At 35.1% G+C, this 21,777-nt stretch overlaps 1 protein-coding gene across 1 annotated transcript; it reads right to left on the bottom strand.

Moving 5' to 3' along the window:
• Nucleotides 1–531: 531 nt before the first annotated feature.
• On the bottom strand, nt 532–20,941 carry arhgap25 (Rho GTPase activating protein 25). Its single transcript, XM_051895420.1, has 11 exons — nt 20,489–20,941; nt 14,615–14,814; nt 14,078–14,159; nt 13,046–13,159; nt 9,262–9,466; nt 7,122–7,254; nt 6,971–7,044; nt 6,750–6,871; nt 5,952–6,112; nt 3,056–3,660; nt 532–1,787 (listed from the first exon to the last, which is right to left on the bottom strand). The coding sequence occupies exons 1-11, from the start codon at nt 20,550–20,552 to the stop codon at nt 1,586–1,588; spliced, it is 1,962 nt and encodes a 653-aa protein (XP_051751380.1). The 5' UTR covers nt 20,553–20,941; the 3' UTR covers nt 532–1,585.
• Between the last annotated feature and the right edge of the window lie 836 nt (nt 20,942–21,777).

The raw sequence follows: 21,777 nt of genomic DNA, 5'->3' as shown, positions 1-21,777 counted from the left end.
GAAATGTTGACCCAGTAACCAGTGGTGTCACATGCTGTAATGCTCACCCTCACTCTCTTCCTCTTAAGATAGTCTTTCCTGTGTAGGAGTAACACTTGATCACAGTGCATGAGAGCAATTTACAGTAAGTGTACAAGAGAAACATCTGGAAATGTCCAGTTGAAACCCTCACAGAACAAACTGGAATCTACTACATGAATGGCTCTGAACATATATTCATATAATCAGCTTTTTGTTGATTTTGAGTAGCACATTGTCTGTATAATCCAGTCGGAAATAGGAAATTCCTTCCCTATCATTTAATTATGACAGCTGACAGACACAATGCTATCTGGTCTTCTCTTCCTTACGTAATGCCTAGTGTCTTTTTACCCTTTCCTTTAAAACACGCATGTTGTCTTTTGTGTGAATTCTGATCTGAAAGCATTCTTCTCATTTCTCTCTCACACTCTGTCACGTTTTATCTCCTCTGACACACTATCTCATTTTGACTGCAACCAGACAACAGAAGTGAAGGTGTAGGAAAGAAAAGCCAGATAAAACTGTTTATTTACTGACAGTAATCCACATTTGGTGCTTTTCACCAAATTGTTCACAGACTCTAACAGAGTCTAATGCAGTCTAGCGATCACATAAATAACTATTTTAAAACTCTGCCACAATAGTTCTTTCATTTATTATTAATAATTAAAGGTGGACAAGACTTCTCCCTGTTGAAAAAAAATGGCTTAAACCAAAGATGCTTTTTCTGGCCTTACCCAGCTAACAAAAATATGTTCTAAGAACTTTTTGCTAATGTTCAAATTAAGTTATAAAAACTTTTATTTCTGAATGTTCTCAGAACGTTCAAAACGTCCAGTTTTAAAAATGTTTTAAAAACATTTTTTCTTGTTTATGTGAACATTCGAGTAAACATTAATGGAAATTTTTCCAGGAAAAATGTTCCACGAATTATGTATAAATAACACTTTTATGCTAATGTTTTGATAATGTTATGAAAGACCTAATAACTTTGAACTAACGTTCTATTAACGTTACTGGAAGAATGTTTGTTCATAAATTTGAGAGAACCTGAATGTTAGCCAAAGTTCTGATAACATTGCCTGTTAGCTGGATAATAGGTTTAAGATGGTCTTCCAGCCTCTCTAAAACCAAATTTGATCAGCCTGATTTTTTTTTCTTTTTTTTGGGGGGGGGGGGGGGGGGTTGTTTGAGATCAATAATAGAAAATACTATGAACATTTCCACAAAAATAATTAAATAGTCTTTATAAATCTCTAAATCGTTCAGTCCAATACTGCATCACTTCAAAGTTCACATCTGGTCTTGTTACAGATCCCAATCCCAATGTGAAACCCAATAACTAGATAAAATCTGTAATTTCTGTACATAAGGTGTCAGACATTGTAGCAGTTTTACTTCTGTCATATCATGGACAGAAACTGAGAGATGGACATTACCACTGGTCTTATTTTGAAGACAGTATTCGAGCAGTTCAAGGTGTAAAACACAATTTTGCTCGTATTGTACTCCTGTGAGGAGCTAGACAGGACTAAGCTTGAGCTTTGTTTGTTTGATGGTGTCACTAAGACGGTCCAGCAGTCGGTCTGTTGAGGAACTCCTGAATCTCTCTGTTCAGCTGCTCATTGCGTGTGAGAGCTTCATCTCTGCTGCGCTCTGCGTTGCGCAGTAAGATCTCTAATGCAGCTTTGCGGCGTCGCTCTGCCTCTAGTGCTGCCTGCAACTCTGCCACTGTAGCGCTCAGCTCTTTGTTTTTCTGCTGGAGACTAAAGGTACAAACACACAAATAATATACATTTATGCATTGATAATAATAAGAATTGTTGCAAATCAGCATATTGGAATGATTCCTGAAGGATCATGAGACACTGAAGACTGGAGTAATGGCTGCCGAAAAATCAGCTTCTCTCATACAAGAATAAATTACATTTTAAAATATATTAAAGGGTTTGTTCACCCAAAAATGAAAATTCTGTCATTAATTACCCACCCCTTATGTTGTTCTACACCCGTAAGACCTTCGTTCATCTTCGGAACACAAATTAAGATATTTTTAATAAAATCTGATGGCTCAGTGAGGCCTGCATTGCCAGCAATGTCACTGAACCTCTCAAGATCCAGAAAGGTACTAAAGACATATTTAAAACAGTTCATGTGAGTACAGTGGTTCAACTTTAATATTATAAAGCGACGAGAGTATTTTTTGTGCGCCAAAAAAACAAAATAATGATTTTATTCAACAATATCTAGTGACAGGCGATCTCAAAACACTGCTTCAAAAAGTTTGAAGCTTTACAAATCTTTTGTTTCGAATCAGTGGTTTGGAACGCCAAAGTCACATGATTTCAGTAAACAAGGCTTTGTCACATCATAAGTGTTTCGAAATTTCAATAGTTCATGTGACTTTGGCAGTTTGATACACGCTCCGAACCCTTGATTCGAAACAAATGATTTGTAAAGTTCTAGATATTGTTGAACAAAGTCTTTTTTCTTTTTTTGGCGCACAAAAAGTATTCTCGTCACTTTATAATATTAAGGTTGAACCTCTGTAGTCACATGAACTGTTTTAAATATGTCTTTAGTAGCTTTCTGGGCATTGAAAAAGGAAATGATCTTGCTGGCAATGCAAGGCCTCACTAAGCCATCGAATTTTATCAAAAATATCTTAATTTGTGTTCCGAAGATGAACGGGTGTGGAACGACATGAGGGTGACATAATTTTCATTTTTGGGTGAACTGACCCTTTTAAAAAAGAAAACAGATATTTTAAATTGTATTTAAATTTTTTTTGTATGTTTTATTTATTCTATCTTTTGTATATTATATGTATTTAATACAGGGATGGGAAACTTTGATCCTGGAGGCCCACTTTCCTGCAGAGTTTGGCATGGCTTAGATGTAATTATAATGGATTTTATTGTATGGCATGCAAAATTCTATGTCTGAAGGATGTTTGTTCAAATTACTGACCCTTAGCAAATACTGCTAAATACTGCAAAGCAAATAATTAACACAGCTATGTATTGTGCTATACCTGTTGATGATGTTTGTTGAGTCTGTGTTTCCTGGCTGTGTTTCATTGCTTTTCTGTAGCGCAGGTGCTGCTGGTTTCTCTCTGCTCAAAGCTGCCGTACTCACATCATTTCTCGGCTGAGGTTTGGGCAAGGGCGCTGTGCTCTGTGCCTGTGTTTTTGGAGCATCTATCTGTTTGGTTACAACATCGCTACCTGTCTTATACAAGCTTGTGTCCTCTGTCTCCGTTTGTCCTTCCACTTTTTCCTGTTCACTTTTCTGCGTTGGAGAAAATAGTGTCACTTTCTGCAGGTCGAGTAACTTAAATATGTCCTCTGAGAACGTTTTCTCTTCATTCTCGTTAAAGCTCTCCTGGAACCTGCTCCAGCGTTCCCAACCAGGCTCACGGCCTGTTCTTCCCGCTGCCGGACAGCCCAAGCTGGGTAGAGTTTGCGTCCTCTTTCTGGGACTGTCAGGCCACGGGTCCGTCGTGGGCGAAAATGCAGAGGAAGGAGAAAGAGGTGCGTCTTCTGAACCTGCTTCAGATGACCACTCGTCCCTCTTCTGTTCCTCAGGTGTGTCTACTTCCTCTTCCTCAGGAGATTCAGACAGGGAGGATGCCTCACACTTTGAGAAAAGAGTGGTACGATCAGTTAAGAGGTGCAGGTGTAAAAGTAACACTTTCAAAAAGGTGTAAACTTGTCTTCATAAATATGACTACATTGTCAACCTCATGCCTACAAACAAAAATGTTTCCAGCAACTTTGATGGCTTTTGTTTTATTTATTTTGATTTATTTTTTTAACATCTAAATGCTTAAATTTATGTAGAAAATGTAAATAATTGTCACAAAGAGCAATTTCTAGCTGAATAATTTAGAACTGATTAAATATATTTTTTTAAATTATGAAATTCCCTGATAATGCCAAGCATAAAGTCAATTTTATATTTAGAACTTTTATAAACTACTGTTTGAGGCAAGTAAGAAATCAATATTTTTATTCAGCAATTTAAGCGACAGTAAAGAAATTTATAATATTACAAAAGATTTCTATTTCACATAAATGCTGTTCTTCCTAATCATCAAAACCTTCCTGGAAAAAAAAATAGTTTACACAAAAATAATACTTGAGCACCGAAACAGCACATTAGAATGATTTCTGAAGGATCATGTGACACTGAAGACTGGAGTAATGGCGGCTGAAAATTAAGCTTTGCCATCAAAGGAATAAATTACATTTTAAAATATATGAAAAAAACAAACAAAAATAACCCAAACAATATTACTGTTTTTACTGTATTTTGAACAACTAAATGCAGCCTTGGTAAGAATAAGAGAGACTTCTTCCAAAAACATATACAGTTGCAATCAAAATTATTCAACCCCCTTAACCTGCAAGACATTTTTCTGCTGAGAACAAAATTTTATGAAAACAATTCATCAAAGCCATCAGTAAACTATTATACAAAGTTAATTAATACACATTTGAGTGATTCCGAGAATGTAAAGTTGATGAAAAATGAAAAAAATCAAACTGGCTCTAAACATATGTGTACAAAATTGTTTAAGTCAAGAACATTCCATGACTGATCCCTGAACCAAGCTTAAGTAGATTTGGATGTATACTTTAGTATGGCTGTCCTGCAGAAAAGTCCACTGATCATCAAGCTTCAGTCTCTACACCGAAGGTATCACCATCTTTGCCAAAATGGCTTGATACTTCAAAGAATTCATGATGTCCTTCAAAAAAGAATACATGAATTCAGGATGTCCAGTCAAGATTTCTACTTCCTGCAACAGCAAAGAACCCCCATAACAAGACTGGACCACCTCCATGTTTGACCATGGAGATGGTGCTCTTCTGCTCATAAGCTTTGCAGCTTTGCCAAATGCCACTCTTGACCAAGAAGAGCATAAAAGGCTGACTAATATGCTGAAATTCCTTTGGATATACCTGTGGAAGAATGTTTTATGGAGGGATGTGAACAAACTGGAACTTTTTGGACCCATGGATCAGCGGTACATCTGGTGCAAAAAAGCCAAAGCTTATGAGCCGAAGAACACCATCTCCATGGTCAAACATGGTCCAGTCTTGTTATGGGGGTTCTTTGCTGTTGCAGGAAGTAGAAATCTTGACTGTATGAAGGACATCATTAAGTATCAAGCCATTTTGGCAAAGATGGTGACGCCTTCAGTGCAGAGACTGAAGCTTGATGATCAATGGTCTTTCCTGCAGGAGCCATTCCAAAGTATACATCCAAATCTATTTAAGCTTGGTTCAGGGATCAGTCGTGAATGTTCTTGAGTGGCCTGGACAGTCAGATTTAAATCTCATTGAAAATATTTGGTGGAATTTGTAGAAAGCAGTGGTAACATGGAAACCAAAGACTATCAGTGATCTGAAGCTTTTTCAAGCGAGGAATGGGCCAAGATTGCAGTAGAGAGGTGACAAAAGCTTCTAAGCACTTGCAGGCAGCATTTATTAGAGGTTATAAAGAATAAAAGATTCTGCACAAAATTTGACTTTCAGGGTGAATAATTTTGTACATATATGTTTAGAGCCAGTTTGATTTTTTTCATTTTTCATCAACTTTACATTCTCGGAATCACTCAAATGTGTATTAATAAACTTTGTATAATAGTTTACTGATGCCTTTGATTAATTGTTTTCATAAAATTTTGTTCTCAGCAGAAAAATGTTTTGCAGGTTAAAGGGGTTGAATGATTTTGATTGCAACTATAAAAAAACAAACAAAAAAAAAATCTCACAGAGCCTACATTTTTTAATGGTAGTGCATATTTAAAATTTTCCATGATTTATGAATTTTCCACCCCTACAAATACAAATTTTAAAATTCGCTGATATTTCTAAGTTTTCCATGTACCTATGGAAGCTGTTAAATAATGTGATCAGTACCTCTGCAGACTCCCAGCCCACAAAACTGCGAGGGTTACTGGTCTTCTTGCTCTTGTTTTTCTTGCTGGGAAGAGGAGACGGTAGCCTATCTTTGGAGGGTGGGAAAAGCAGCTCATGGTGTCTGATCATAACCGTCATTACCTTCTGTATCATGGGAGTTCCTGTGTATGTGAGCGAGAGGTGAGAACACTGATCGTTACATCTGCAATGTGTTAACCAACAACACCATATGTGATATCATATTCTTACTCATTGGAGTTCAAGTTAAATACCCTATGAACAAACAATGAATTTCCAGTGCTAACATATCTCTTGTTGAAACAAATGACTTTTTTTTAGGCAATAGCCTTTAGTTTAAAACATATCACACAACAGCATATAGCATACAAAAAGTAGTGCAGAAAAAGTAGTAATGCTAGCATGCCATTCTGAATTCAGCCCATGATGTGCTTCTCGGTGGCAGGTGGTTTTAGGAACCGGGACATTCTCATTCAAAAGAGCTGTTTATTGGACAATAATACTAAAAATTGGAGCATGAATTGGTCAGTATTTTGGATTATTTTTCCCAGAAAATAAATACTTTTTTTAAAAATAAATCAAATATACATATTTAGCAGATTTACAATATTAAAACTGTATACTGTATATTGCATAATATATTGTAATTGTATAATACAGTACATTAACATTGTATGTTTATTAAATATATCATTGTATATTTGATTTCCTCATGGGTTATTTTAAAAACAATATAATTTATGTAGAACATGTATTATCTGTCTTAAGATGATAACTGACCCTTCATCATACTGATGGCGTCCTCCACTTGCGGTTTGAACAGGTTCACTCCCATCACTGTAGCCAGATTCTCAACACTCATCTTATTCACCTTTGAGTTTTGTTGGACCTCAAAAAGGAATCTGCATTAACAAATATAGATATATGTCAGCATTTTACAGCTTTTTGCTGTTATCAGTGTCTGATCTGTTTTCACACTCTTATTGTGACTCATGCAGTACCTGCAGATGTAACTAAGGAGGTTGTAGTTCACTTTTGGCAGAAGGCTGATTTGTTTCTCCAGCTTTTCTTTGCCCTGGAATTGATCAGATTGCAGTCAGTTAAAGAATCATTACTCATCTGATATACTGTCTTTGTGAATGTGATTCTCACAAATGCAGTGGCGGCATCCAGCATCAGAGTGCTGTCAAGGAAGTCCTGATACTGACTCCACGGCACAACAGGTTCAGGAAGCTCTCTGAGGTACAACTTGAGTAAGGACCCCACCGTGTGGACATCAGTGTCACTGCAGGGAGTTGGTATAAACAAAGTTTGACATTCAGTCATTACAGTCTACTAATCTTGTTTTCAGTCAGAAAAGATGTTCATGCTTTAGAAAGTGATAACAGTTGCTTGTCAAATGGATATGTGCGTGTCTTGAATGGCAAGATCTCTGTCAGTCAGGACAGGATGTGGCTTAGCCGCAGATCATCGATGTGTGCCATGTTCCTCTGAAATACTGTGCTTTTGTATCTTTCTCTATCTCTCATGCTTTTGCACGTCCTCTCTCTCTCTCTCTCTCTCTCTCTCTCTCTCTCGTTCAGATCTAGTTCAAAACTTTCTGGGTCAAACCCTTTACCTATGCTACTTCCTCAAAAAGGCTGTGAAGACTATAGTGCTCTGTTTCACCATAAATGGTCATGCAGCGTGTGGTTATCCACATAAAAGCCCTATTCGCAAGCATACTTTAAAGAACACTACAAAAATAGAAGTCTGGAAACCATTGGTCCTCTGACACAAAAAGATGATGGTACAAAAGATGACGGTTATTTTTTGATTGTTGGACATTTATTTAGTTATTTAATTTTTTAATGAACTTTTCATCAAACACAGCAGAAAGGATAATTATTATTTATTTATTTATTTATTTATTTATTATTTTGACACACCATCAATCGCAAGTTTGGAGATTTAAAAAAAAAAAAATCGTTAATTCATTTATTCAGCAAGGACCCATAGAATTGATCAAAAGGTAAAGACATTTGTAATGTTACAACAAATTCCTATTTCAAATAAATGCTGCTCTCTTGAACTTCTTATTCATCAAATCCTGTTTCCACAAAAATATTAAGCAGCACAACTGTTTTTTTTTTTTTTTAACGTATAATAATAAGAAATGTTTCTTGAGCACCAAATCAGCATATTAGAATGATTTTTGAAGGATCACTGAAGACTCGAGTAATGGCTGCTGAAAGTTCAGCTTTGCCATCACAGGAATGAATTACATTTTAAAGTATATAAAAATAGAAAACAGTTATTTTAATACTTTTTCACAGTATTATTGTATTTGTGATCAAATAAATGCAGGCTTGGTGAGCATAAGAGACTTCTTTCAAAAACATTAAAAAATTTTACTGACCCCAAACGTTTGAAAGGTAGTGTACCATGGTAACATCATAGTATTCTTAGAAGTACCTTGCCATGGTACATGAATACAGTAATTATTCAGTAGAATGGTATAGAAGGACACATTAAAGCACCGGCTTCCATGAGACCTACACTGAGGGGCCTACTGGCTGCATGAAAATAATATTTTTTAAATGATTATTTTAATATATGGAAGTTTACAGCAGTGACAATCGCATTCTATAACAGAACTCACTCCAGTGAGTTTTCAGGACTTACAACCTCACCTCGGCAAAGCTCTGCTGTGTAAACAAACTGGACAACTAGTTTTCTGTAACATTATACAGTGCGAGAGAGCCACGTATTTCTGAATGGTTAATTTCACAGATGAACGTGTGCATCAACTTTTGTCATTTCAAATGTGATAAGACTTTACAGTTTTATTTACGTCGCCATCTTTGATATTACTTTAGTCATTGTCAGTATGATTACAGTTGATAGATTCCATTTCAAGTTCATACATTATTCTAGATGCTATTTTGAGCTGCTGTGTGAACAGGATGATTTTGCTGACATTATCAAGGACTTTTTTAGCTAGAAAAACAAGGAAGAAACGTTTCTAAAGTTATGTATTTTGAAATTATTCATACTAGTGTACAAATGGAAATGTCCATTGACTAAGTGACAGTGTTATTTGGGGTAGGGGGGCCTACTGTAATGCTGTAGCCCAGGGACCTCTGGTTATCTTAAGGCACCTCTGGGTTTATATATCACTGTTACCATCGCATACGATTACTGGACTATGCTACCATCATAATACTTTTTTGTAAACATAGGCTTTATTCAGATCAGTTTTTTACACCATCCCTGAGCCATTTCACACAGATCTAGACATGTGAAACTTTACCTGGGGAAAGAGGGTCTCTCTCCAGCATCAAAAGCCTCTCTGAACTGCTTGACCTGGTTGTCCTGTCCTGGCAGGCGAAAGATGCCCTCCTCATTCAGACCATGCTCTCTGATGAATTCAGCACACTTTTCCACCAGGATGGGCACCAGATGAGGCCCAAATTTCTTCTCATACACCATGATGTCTGAAAGGCTCTTTCCAAATACTTTGAAGAGAGAAACAACAGTTTTATTGCACAGTAGTTGCAGTCAGTGGATTTAAACTGTTGTTAATCGGACACTCTTTGGACATTAGACACACAGCCAAACAAGAGGCAAATGATTACTTTTTTGAACTGCTTCATTAAAAAAAAACTGTATATTTTAGGCTGGTTCAGCTAATTAGAGTTCAAAATATAGAGTACACTAAACAAACAGGTGAGGCAGTATTTCAGCTGCTATATTGTGCCTTATATTTATACCATTCATAAACAGTCAGTTCTGGGCAGATTACTTGCAAATTGTAGTCCGTTACTGATTACAAATTACATGATGAAAATTGTAGTTGGTAACGTATTGTAGATTACTCATTTTAGGTAATGTATCCTGACTACTTTTTTATTCTATTTGTTATTCTATACTATTTTTATTACTTACTAACTTGTTTATCACTTAGATTTGAATGGGATTATTGTGTACCATATTGATAAGGGAGAGAGAGAAGAAGAAAGAGAAAGAAAAAAATTTCCATTCTTTGTTATCAACAACATGAAATGCCTTAAATGGCAGGGGTTCCCAAACTGGGGTTAATGAAATTAATAATAGAATTAATAAATTTTTTGAAAATAAAAACAAGCAAAATAAAAAGAGTGAACACTAAAAATAATAATATTTTATTTGTTTACCTGCACGTCAGTGTGATCATTATTAGACATCAGAGAGCTGTCAACATGCAAATGTGTTGTTAAAATATTGAAAATTAACTTAAAATATCAGGGGTCTCGCACGTTGATTGATTTTGCTTAATTAGAAACAAAAAATCCACCTCACTGCTCTGCCCTGATTAAAGATGTTATGCGCCACCTTCAGCTCGAAAAGATTAGATTTTCTTTTAAAAAGAAGACTGATCATTTTTATGCAGTATGGAAACCTTTTAGTAATTATTATAATAAGACAGCAATAATTGAACCCTAACCCCACTATTCTCCCCCCCATTTTATTTTTATTTTTTATTTATATCATTACCTGTGTTCAAATATAAATTGTTTACATATGGAAGAATATTATAGCACAGTATCTACAAAAGGGAATTTTTTATTTGTGCCAATGTAGAAAACTTAATAAGAAGAACGTTCAAAAAATATATCAGGGATCTCCGAGTAAATATTTTAGGGGGTTTTAAAGGGGAGTCCCTGCATTACATGAACAAACAATAATAAACATGAAAAAAACAATGACATTGTACATTCAAAGTTTTTCAGGTTTAAAATATTTTTGTCCAGATCAATCATTAGTGAAAGTCACTGGATATGGTGAAGACAGTGTTTCACAGCAGTACATTGTGTTCCAAATTATTATGCAAGTGAAGTATCAATGGGATTTCATTACAGTACACATTCAGATTTTAGTTTTTCAAAGAAAGTGTTTGTTTGTTTGTTTGTTTGTTTGTTTGTTTGATTGATTGTTATATCTTTTCTAGATAACTGGTACCAATCTCAGACAGGTTTGTTAAATAGTTTGCCAGGTCTTCTTAGATAAATGGAAAACCTATACTTAAAAACGTTGTTCCACATTATTAAGCAAGTCACAGTTCTCATGCAATATGGGGAGGAAGAAAGATCATTCTGATGATGAAAAGCATGACATGGTGCAATGTTCTGCAAAATGTATGAAAGCAACTAATATTTTGTGAAAACTGAATGGAGATTATCGAACTATCATAAGATTTGTGAGTGATTTAGAGCACAGCAGAACTCTGTCAGATAAAGGCTTAAGGGATGCTTCTGTCAAACAAGTTAATTGTATTAAAAAACAGCTATAAATGCCACTGTTGAGCAGCAAATGGGTATTTGAAGTTGCTGGTGTTTCTGGAGTCTCAAGAACCTCTCCATGCAGGCTGGCAGCTGCATTTCAGCTACCTCTAACCAAAGCGTTTACAGTGGGTGTAGAAATACATTTTCAAACAGTTTTATTGCTGTGGTGTTTTTTGCAGCATGTGATAGTGCATTGTCCTGAATGAAAATCCATTTCAGAAGGCACTATCTTTCTTTTTATGATCAGTTATAAACTCAACATATCTTGCAGAAGTCATTTTGACACCCTCAGAGACCCTAAAGGGACCTTCCATCTCACTTCCCAATATTCCAGCTCAAATCATCACCCGCTAGCTGCTTGCTAACATTGCAGTCTTGTTGGAACATGGTGGCCACTCATCAACCATCCAGAAATCTATCCATAGACCATCCAGTATGGTATTCATCAGTGAATAACTATTTAAAAATGAAAATGTAATTTTAAACCCACTGTAAATGTTCCTCTTTGTGAGCTTTGTTTAGAGGTGGATGAAATGCAACTTTACGCACAACTGCCAGCCTGCAGGAGAGCTTCTTGAGACTCCAGAGACACCAGCAGCTTCAATTACCTTTTTGCTGCTCAACAGTGGCTTTTTTTTAAATAGCTGTCACTATTTTCTTTTGACAGAAACTTTCCTTAATAAGCCTTTATCTGACTGAGTTCTCTTGTGCTGTAAATTACTTACAAATCTTATGATAGTTTGATAATCTCCATTCTGTTTTCATGCCTTTTGCAGAACATTGCACCATTTCATGCTTTTCATCTTTAGAAAGATCTTTTGTTCTCCCCATATTGCATGAGAACTGTGACTTGCTTAATAATGTGAAACAAACACTTTAAGTAGGTTTTACATTTACTAAGAAGGCGAACTATTAAAATAAACCTGTCTGAGATTGATTACAGTTATCTAAAAAGATATGGATAAATAAAACAAACAAACACTTTCTTTGAAAAACTAAAAGCCGAATGTTTATTGTACTGAAATCCTTCTGATATGTCACTTGCATAATAATTTGGAAAACATTATCAGCAGTGTTTAGTAACTCGCCTAATTATTAATCTCATGTATTGTGTATTTGAGAGGGGCTTTTGTCCCCAAGCATCACAAAATTATTTACATGACATTTACATCTACATTCTATATTGTGAATATAGTCACAAGGTAAACGGTATGAAACATAATAGGATTTTTTTAGAAAGGAAAATTTAGTAAAATTGTAAAAAGGAAAAAGAAGTAAAAATGTAGTAAAAAGAAGAATTAGGGAGAATCTATACATCATAATTTACTGCCATTGTGTGAATGATATGTAATTATGTAATCCAAGTAACTGTGATCTGATTATGAGCATTTTAAAACATAATATAATCTAATTACAAGATCTAATTTTTTTGGAACCTGATTACGTAATCTAGATTACATGCAATCCGTTACTAACCAGCACTGTACAGTATATATGAGTGGACTGTCTCTGCCTTGTATGGTTTCTGTTTGCAAGATTTAGTGAGTCATTTAGTTAACACTTCATCCAAAGTGACTAATGTGTATTTTTACTATAGGGACAGTCCCTCTGGAACAACCCAAACTCGCTAAAAATGCACACTGCATCAGGATTACCAATTGAAACCTTTAACCACTAGTTTGAAAATGAGTGTATCTTAGAAACTCCTCAATCTATTATAAACCTAATGGACAAATATTTATGGTTTATTTTTTTATGACGAACAATAGATACCTCCGTTGGACCGTGATCCAATGGCCTTGCGGATGGAGCGCACCCATTCTTCCATCTCGCTCTGACTGGTCGCCATGAGAACATAGGTATCTCGCTCCCGATCTGTACTGCTACCTGCAGCATCAGAGACACAACAACTGTACAATATTGCCTTCCAACATACACTCCTGGGTCAAACCAAGAATAGCAAAATATTTAGTGGTCTTTTAATGGTCTTAACCAAATTAATCATAAATCACTGGTCAGGAAATTTGCAAGAATTGCAAACATATACTGTAGATAATGTACTTTAGCATGGAATAGCTTACCCTTTGCTTTCTTTAAATGTTTAAGCCATGTGAGTAAACTTGCAGACAGCTTTTTACAGGAAGAAGAGGCAGTGTTGTTCCACTCAATGTTGATGGCTTGAGTAGTTGAAAAATGTCTACCAGTTAGTTTGAGTTTAAAATGAGACAAAATATTTAGGGTTCAAATTTGGACTCTGACCAGGCCAAAACATTAACCTGATGGACTTCTTCTCAGCATTAAATGACTTTTCACAGTGAAGCAACTCATCAATACCAGCAGCTAAAAAGGCTCCCCACACAATGATACCTCTTCCTCCATGCTTCACTGTGGTAGAGATGCATTTATTATTATGTTTCTCAGCAGACACCGATCTAGAGCATCACAATGCAACTTGTGTTTCATTGTGATTCAGCACTCCACTCACAACTTCCTATATTCTGCCAAAAATTTCATTCTGTCTTTGATGATTTTCTGAGACAGCAATGGCTTTTTAAGTAGTGCATGCTTTAATTTTTCTAATTTCCTGACCATTCATTTGTGGTTAAGACAATTAAAAGCTTAGTGTTCAGCCATTAGTAAGTGTTAGTTAGTGTTTAGCAATAGTATAATAGTAATGAGATCTTATACACTGCAAACTACTAGCTAACAGGATAACAGGTAAATAGATAAATAGATATACAGAGAACAGGTCTGTGACACACAGTCCTACAGAAGTTAAAACAAATAAAATAAAAAAAACCTCACCTGGGATAATCTCAAACAGGAATTTATCATCTGCATTTGATGGCAGCTCATTAACTTGGCATGAGAACAAAGGTATGGTTCCCTGAGATCAAATGAGACAAGAGGGAATAGTTACAGTCATGTGGTAAATAAATATCATAAATAAATATAATAATAAATATAAAAAAAATACATAATTTTAAATAAAAAAAGCATTAATTTCATTATGTTATTTGTCTTGAATATCAATGTTAGTTTGGCAACATCTTGATGACAAAGTGAGACTCAAAACACACACTGAAAATCAAGAAATCAAGATATAATTTAAACCTATTTTTTCAATTCAACTTTTTTTCAAATGGTTTACCGTTGATTAAATGATTAGTTTTACTTTAGTTATTTGACTGACAGGAATGGCATTGCATAATTAAAACCTCAGGAACAAAAAGATAAAAATATGTAGACAGCAAAAAATAAATTACGCATTAAAAATAATAATAATAATAATAAAAATAATAAAAAATACACTGTTTCAATCTGCTTTTGCATGCCTCCTACCTGGACAGCGCTCTCTCTGTCGTCCTTATGGTATGTGAGAACATTTCCTCTCAGCACAAAGAAGCGCAGCTGCCAGTTCTTCACAATGGATCTCTGCTTCTTCAGCCAGCCTGTTTTCAGAGGTTTCTCCATGGATCTCTTAAAACCAGTGTGAGTGGATCCAGGGCTCCCTTCCCCGGGCATAACACTCTTGGAGCGAGCTGAGTGGAAACCGATAACAAGTAGGCAGAGAATAAAACACAAACACGCAGAGGAGTCCAACACTTGCAGACGGTGAAATCACCTTTCACTGAAATAATTTAGTGAGTCTATTTTTATATCATGTAGTGTGGTGATGTCAGTGGTAACTGCCTGAACCCAGTAGCTTCCTGCATGACAAACATTTTCAGATTGGCTGAGATTGTCCAAGTGCTGAAGAAAATGTCCTGCTTTGACTTTAGGACCGTCACAAATGAAAAGGACAGCTCTGCCTGGAACAATACCATGCACTTTTGAAGTTACTGTGCAATAGATTGTTCACTAGGTCAAAAGGGTATTATTGGATTTTGACTCTTTCCCACATGGGTTTTGAGAACTGAAACATAAAGTGGAACATTTTATAGTTCAGAGATTGCCCTTTTATGCCTTGAGAGTTCTCAGTTATGTTTCACTCAATAATCAATCTTGTCTTGGATGTATCTGCTAACATTTAGAGAGAAATAAAGAGAGAAAATAAAATAATGCGGGTAAGAGTACAGAGCTTAAAGATATAGCTCAGAAAGTTTGGTTTTGAAAAACCCTACTAAAATAAATGGTTTGCTGGTTTCCCAGCCTGGTCAAACTGATCTGTTGGCCTTTAGAGCGGTTTTGGACACTTTTCTACTGGTCAGGCTTGAATACCAGATGGCTGCTAAGCCAAACCAGCTAAAACCAGCTTAAATCAGTGAACACTCCAGCAGGATAATATTTGAGTTTTTCTTAAATACTGGACTTTGAATGCAGACTTAATTGCAAGTATCTTTGTAAACTTAAGAATAGTGTGAAAAATGTTGACACTTTTTCTCAGAAAACCACAGTTTGTGCTCCATTTAAGATCAATGGTGTCTGAAAGAGACAACTAAGACGCTAAAGACATCTCATTGGTGATTTTTCTTTCTGACGGGATAGCCCTTAGCAAAGGGAGGGTCGGGTAGAGACCCCTGTGATGGAGAGATCAGAAAAACTAAGATGTTCAGGGTGGTAGAAAATAAGAAAATAATGTAAGCATCACAATCAGCATTCATCATAGTGAAAGCTGCTTGGTGAAACCACAAAACACTTGACTTCATGTAAGTCTCTTTGATAAGAAAGCATCTACAATAAATACATCTCTAGATAGCAATCAATCAGCCATTATCTAATTGACAAGAGATGGTGTCACAGTGATTTAAGCAACTTGGAACTTTTGTAGTCAAATTCGCTATAACCCATTGAGATCAGAGGAAAGGGCAGAAGAGAGAAAACTAAGATAAACAGGAAGTTACAAAGCTCATCAGCTACAGGAAGTAGGGTTTTTGAAAGATCCCCACCTAATGTCAGTTTCTTTGGTCTATTTAGAGAAGATCTTCCCTGATGGTGCGCACGGACCACTGTTCTCTCTCCTGGACCACAGGCCCACACACATTGACCTCACCCATTTGTATGACACACGCTGGGATCAGGGGAGCTTTTATGGTGGGAAAGGAAAGCGAGTAGGTTGAAACTCCCCATGAATTACCAAGGAGATCATAGCAGAGATGCAAGAAGCTGTTTGCGTCAGGCTGAGCTGTTCTGCGTCAGGCCTTAAGTCAGTGTGTGACATTAGTGAAATGGGAATGTTGATCATTCACATTCAGCGGCCCTGCAGATGCTAAAATGTTCTATTGTCTTCGGCTGAGATGCATAGTTTTTGTTTAATGAATGCAACCGTAACAGTCTAGCAGCTAAAATCAACATTAAACTAAAACACTGTACACATTTTAAAATAATGATTCATCAGTGCATGTTATTCCAAAGAAGAAAATATAATTTTTCATTAAAAGATCTTACTACATCCCTGAAACAACTTTCCTTTTCATCTGACATCACTGTCCTCCAATTTTTTCCCCTACCAATTGAATATATGCACAGTTACTTCTTGGTTGTCGTTGAGCCAGCTTGGGCATTTCAGGTGAACTGTTAGCTGTTCATTCTGTACTGGCTGTAGGCTACATCGACACAAAACCATCAGTGGTTGACTTTTTAATGTTGCATTTATATTTTAATGCAGTTATCACATTTACCTAATTTGCCAATAAACCAGTTTTATTGATTGCAATAAAGACGAAGCTATTGGGACAGTTTAAGAAATGCCGTGTCTGTAATTAGACACGCACGCGCATTTTTTTTTCCAGCACTTCAAATGTTATTTTTAATTTGATGACCACAAACATTATTTGTTCATCCTTCTGAGATTGTCCCCATTTGTAAAACCGAACGATTCAAAATGTAGGAAATCCAACATTTGATAGAAAACACTTATTTAAAAATAAAAAAGACATTAATTACTACTATATCCAGCAGGTGGCGGCAGAGTAGCATTTATTTGCGCATATATCAGCCATTTCCTGTAGCCTAATAGTTTTTCCCTTAGTTTCGCTTTTGAATAAATTTTAAACATTATACAATAACTAGGTTTAAAAATACATTTTGTCAATGTGGAGTATGAAGTACTCACAAAATCTCATGAAAAACAATAACTTTTCTTGTGAATGAATTACACAGAAAGCGAGCACTGCGCTCTCCCTTTGTAATCAGTGCAGCGCAAGCTCAATGATTTTGGCACACTTGTAAAAACTCACATTTTATTCAATGAATCTAACTAAAGTGCACAATAAATATTTAATTTTTGATGCTTTTTTTTTACATGAAAGTGTGAAAACTGATGGTCGAATTGAATTTAGCCAAGGAGGAACACTGAGGTACGTCTTTATTTATTTATTTTATGTCGTCTTATGTTTGAATAACTAAATTAATACTATGCCTGACTATTTAAGTGACTATATTTTGAATATAAACTAAGTATTACACTATTGATGCTCAACACACCAGCAAGTGACATTTCACCGGAAGTTTTTCAGCTAGCTTATATTATTGCGGAAGTTCTAAAGAACGCTACGTGCATAACACACGTGGTTTAAATACTTCCACACACGCTAGCATGAAGAAACTTAGCGTATTTACTAGTTGCCATATCGACAATATATAGAGAAATGATTGCGCCAAAATTCAAAAATCTTTGGAAGATATCACTGAACATTTATTTAACAATAGCAAAATTAAATTTCTTAATTAAGCTATTTTTTCATCTATATTTTTTGTTTTTATTTAAAATTAGACAAATCTGATATTATTTTAATCACCAGTCTCTTGTTAAGCAGTTTGGGTAGTTCTTTAATGCTTCACTAACTGTCAGAAGACACTAACCAGGTTTAAAGTCCAGTTGCGCAGATAGGGTTCGTTGTAACACTGCGTTACAATGTGCCCCGCTATTAGAACTATGCTATTCTATACAGTTACGATATAACTGGCATAATTAACTTTTATGAATTTCTGTTGATAAACTATGGAAAAAAAGGTGAATAAAGACTGAGAGGAAGAACCTGAACATCCAGAAAATATTATTTCAAGAAATGTTCAGCATTTGTACTGTCTCGTCTATTTATCTCATGTTCTGTGAGAGCTGTGAGTGGAGGGAGGGGAGTGTTTTTGTTCAGCTGTGTTTTTCTGAATGTCTGAATATGTTTCTTCATCTGTTTGGGTGTATTGTTTTGACCAGTGCTGTATAGCTGTGTTTTGCAGAGTGTTCATTATCAAACTACAAAATTATTTAAATTTGAATTTCTAAAAAAAATGCTATTATTTTATATGAAAAAAATAATGATTGTCTTTTTTTGACAAAATATATATTCCCTTCTTTCAGGGTAAATAAACAGAAAAGTATACACTGTATTAATGAAACAAAGCCACATATTTGTACCAGACATGTGTGAAATTAATGTGGAACAAAAGAAATTCCCTGAACCCTAAGTACATTTACACAAACTGAGAAAGTCAAAAAGCGTTAGGTTGTGCCCCGCTCTCCCCTATAGTCAATTCCTGATGGATAAAGTCAAGTCCTGCCTTATTTTATTTGCTTTTTTTTTTCCATTAAATGCCATGTTTCACTAATACATCATTTTACAGTAGTAAAATGGGTTGCAAATACAGATGCACAATAATAAAATTCTGGCTGATGAAAGGTTGATCATTATTTTGTAAATATTAATTATGTTATGGCAGGTAACTGATAAATGGCTGATATTACATTTCTAAACAGTTTAAAAAAAAAAAAAAAAATCTAAATATAGTAGTCAACATTTGAAGTGGATCAAAACCTTTCATCAAAGTTGTCCTAAAACCTTCTTAGGACAACTTAGTTCTTAGGACAGCTTTGATGAACTTTTTTGATCCACTTCAAATGTTGACTACTGTAGTTTAAAGAAATATTAAACAGTCAAAAAACAGTAAAAACAGTAAAAAACTGTAAAAAAAAAAGTTTATAAACTTTTTAAAAAATAATAAAAATAAATAAAAAGTAAATAAGTAATTGAAATCCATAACATAAATGAATCATTTAAAATGCTACAAGATTAGAATTATAAATGTAATATATATATATATATATATATATATATATATATATATATATATATATATATATATATATACACACATTATATGGGAAACAAGCACGCAATTAAATATCTAACAACAATTTATATAAAATAGTGCCTGATACAAAAATGAATAAAATTATAAAATAATAATTTTTAAAAAATACCAGCCGATAACTGATATGGTACCAATACATTGTGAACACTGTTTTGTTTTTTTTGTTTTTTGTTTTTTTTTTACTTTTACTTTAGGCTGTACTATAAAATGCTTAAAACATGTCTGCCAAAGAAACACTGCAAGAAACACCCGCTCTCATAAATTGGGCTAGATTATCATACAACGCCTGTGTCCTGCAGAGAGAATGTTAACCAAAGACATTATAATGGGCTGTGTAATAGATAATTATCTAGCATCTAATAGCATGCTGACATTTTGAGCTGAGAATGAACATGTTTCTGAGATAAAAGTGTGTGTTGCAGTGTCTTCCTGCCTGCAGCATATGAAGATTAAACACAGAGGAAATCACAAATGCTTTGCATCTCCACCAGACAGAGCACATTGAGACCAGAAACACCAAGAGTCACCACAAACAACCATAAAACTGCCTCATTTTATACTTGATCGCTCCATAAATCTGGTGGAGGACATGCTTTAACTCTTAGCAAGTGATTTTAAACAGCCAGGAGATTAATGAGAACATTTAGTCAAATCAGCAAAGTACTTGTAGAAAAGTTAGTAAAGAAAGTACTAGTCAAGTACTAGAAACAATCTTCCATACATGCAACAAATCAAAAGGCATGTCAGGGATTCAGTCGAATTACAAGGAAACACATTCGTGTAGCAGATTAGAAGTGCTTAAGTGAAATATATAGCCTTAGGGTGAACTTTCAACACTACGCCACCATGTCTATGATTTACAGATATTGTAAAATCCCTCCTCTAAGTTACACTAAACACATTTGGCCATCACTGCCCAGTCAATTACATTTCCCATAAAATAAAAGTCACACATTACATGAGCCAGTGTAGATCAAACCTCTAGTTCGTAGTGACCGGAGGCCTGTTGTGTCAATGAATTCAAAGGACCACACAGAAATCTATCCACCTGGCCAAGTGAAATTCCTAAAACAAGGAAAAGGCTTTGACCTTTGACCACACACATAAACGTAAAGTGTCACTCACCTATCTTGGCAGTTTCAGCTCTGAAGGTGCTGAAGTCCCAGTTGCGAGGTAGTCTCAGAGACATTTCTTCAATTTTAGACAAAAGGTTACACACACAGAGACACACTCACACACATTCTCTCATTCACACGCACACACACAAACAAACAAAACACAAAACACACAGTGAATTCTAAGAGTACATTCTTTCCAGTCAGCCCCTATTCTTCTCTTTACTTCCTCCTTCCTCTGCTGATCTGATTCTTCTTCTTTTTTTTTTACACTTTCAAACACGTTGAATCTTGCCCCTCTGCTTGCCTGCAGATTTGTGTAACTAAACCAAGTTATTTTGAAGTTATTACATCCAGCATGTCTGTCAGACTGTACAGAAATAACAAAGCAGCACTGTCATCATACCCACAGTCTTCATGCACTGAGGAAGTGAGTGGCAAACTGAAGAGAACCACAAAAAAATAACAAGATGTGATGAATTTTCACACAGGCGAACATGCAGGCTACAACTGTGCAGGATGTACCTCATTCAATAGGGCCACCTTCATCTCAGATATTTGTCATCATTCTCTTGGAGAAATTGCAACATGCAGATTTTCTGAAAGTATTTTAACATCTAAAACGGACATCTTTCCATCATGATATAAAAAAACTAAAAAAAAACTGCATATGACATAAAAAAAAAGGAAGTTCAAACAGCAAGAGGAAGAGATCAAGTGTGGATACATGTATATTAATATTTATGCTGAGCTTTCCTTTTTATTAACCATTTACAAATGAGCAAATCACTGTACACAAAAGCAGCAGGGAAAGCACATTTATCTGCATTATCAAAAATTACAAAACAAAATACATCAGAAATGCAGACAATTATACTTAATGACAAATAACAACAACATATTGACCTGTTGTTGTTCATTTGTTCAACAGAGGAGTTTTTTTCTTCTCATATCGTTTCTATTCTTCCTTTAATGGCTAACACTTTACAATAAGGTATCATTAGTGCATTAACTATAACATTAATAATGAACAATATATTTGTTACAGTAGCCTATTTATTAATCTTTGTTAACGTTAGTTCATAAAATATAATTGCTCACTGTTCACTCAGGTCCATGAAATTAACAAATACATTTGAATTGATGATGTATTAGTAAATGTTGTAATTAACATTAACTAAGATTAATAGCCTAATGCTTAAGTATTTAATGTTAACTTATGTAGTTAACTAATGTAACCTTATTGTAAATTTAATGGTAGCACAGAGAACATACAGAGAACGCAACTGCACTGCAGTC

Source organism: Ctenopharyngodon idella, chromosome 5 (genome assembly GCF_019924925.1).
Source record: "Ctenopharyngodon idella isolate HZGC_01 chromosome 5, HZGC01, whole genome shotgun sequence".
Classification (NCBI taxonomy): Eukaryota; Metazoa; Chordata; class Actinopteri; order Cypriniformes; family Xenocyprididae; genus Ctenopharyngodon; species Ctenopharyngodon idella.
This window is presented reverse-complemented; position numbering and strand designations above follow the sequence as displayed.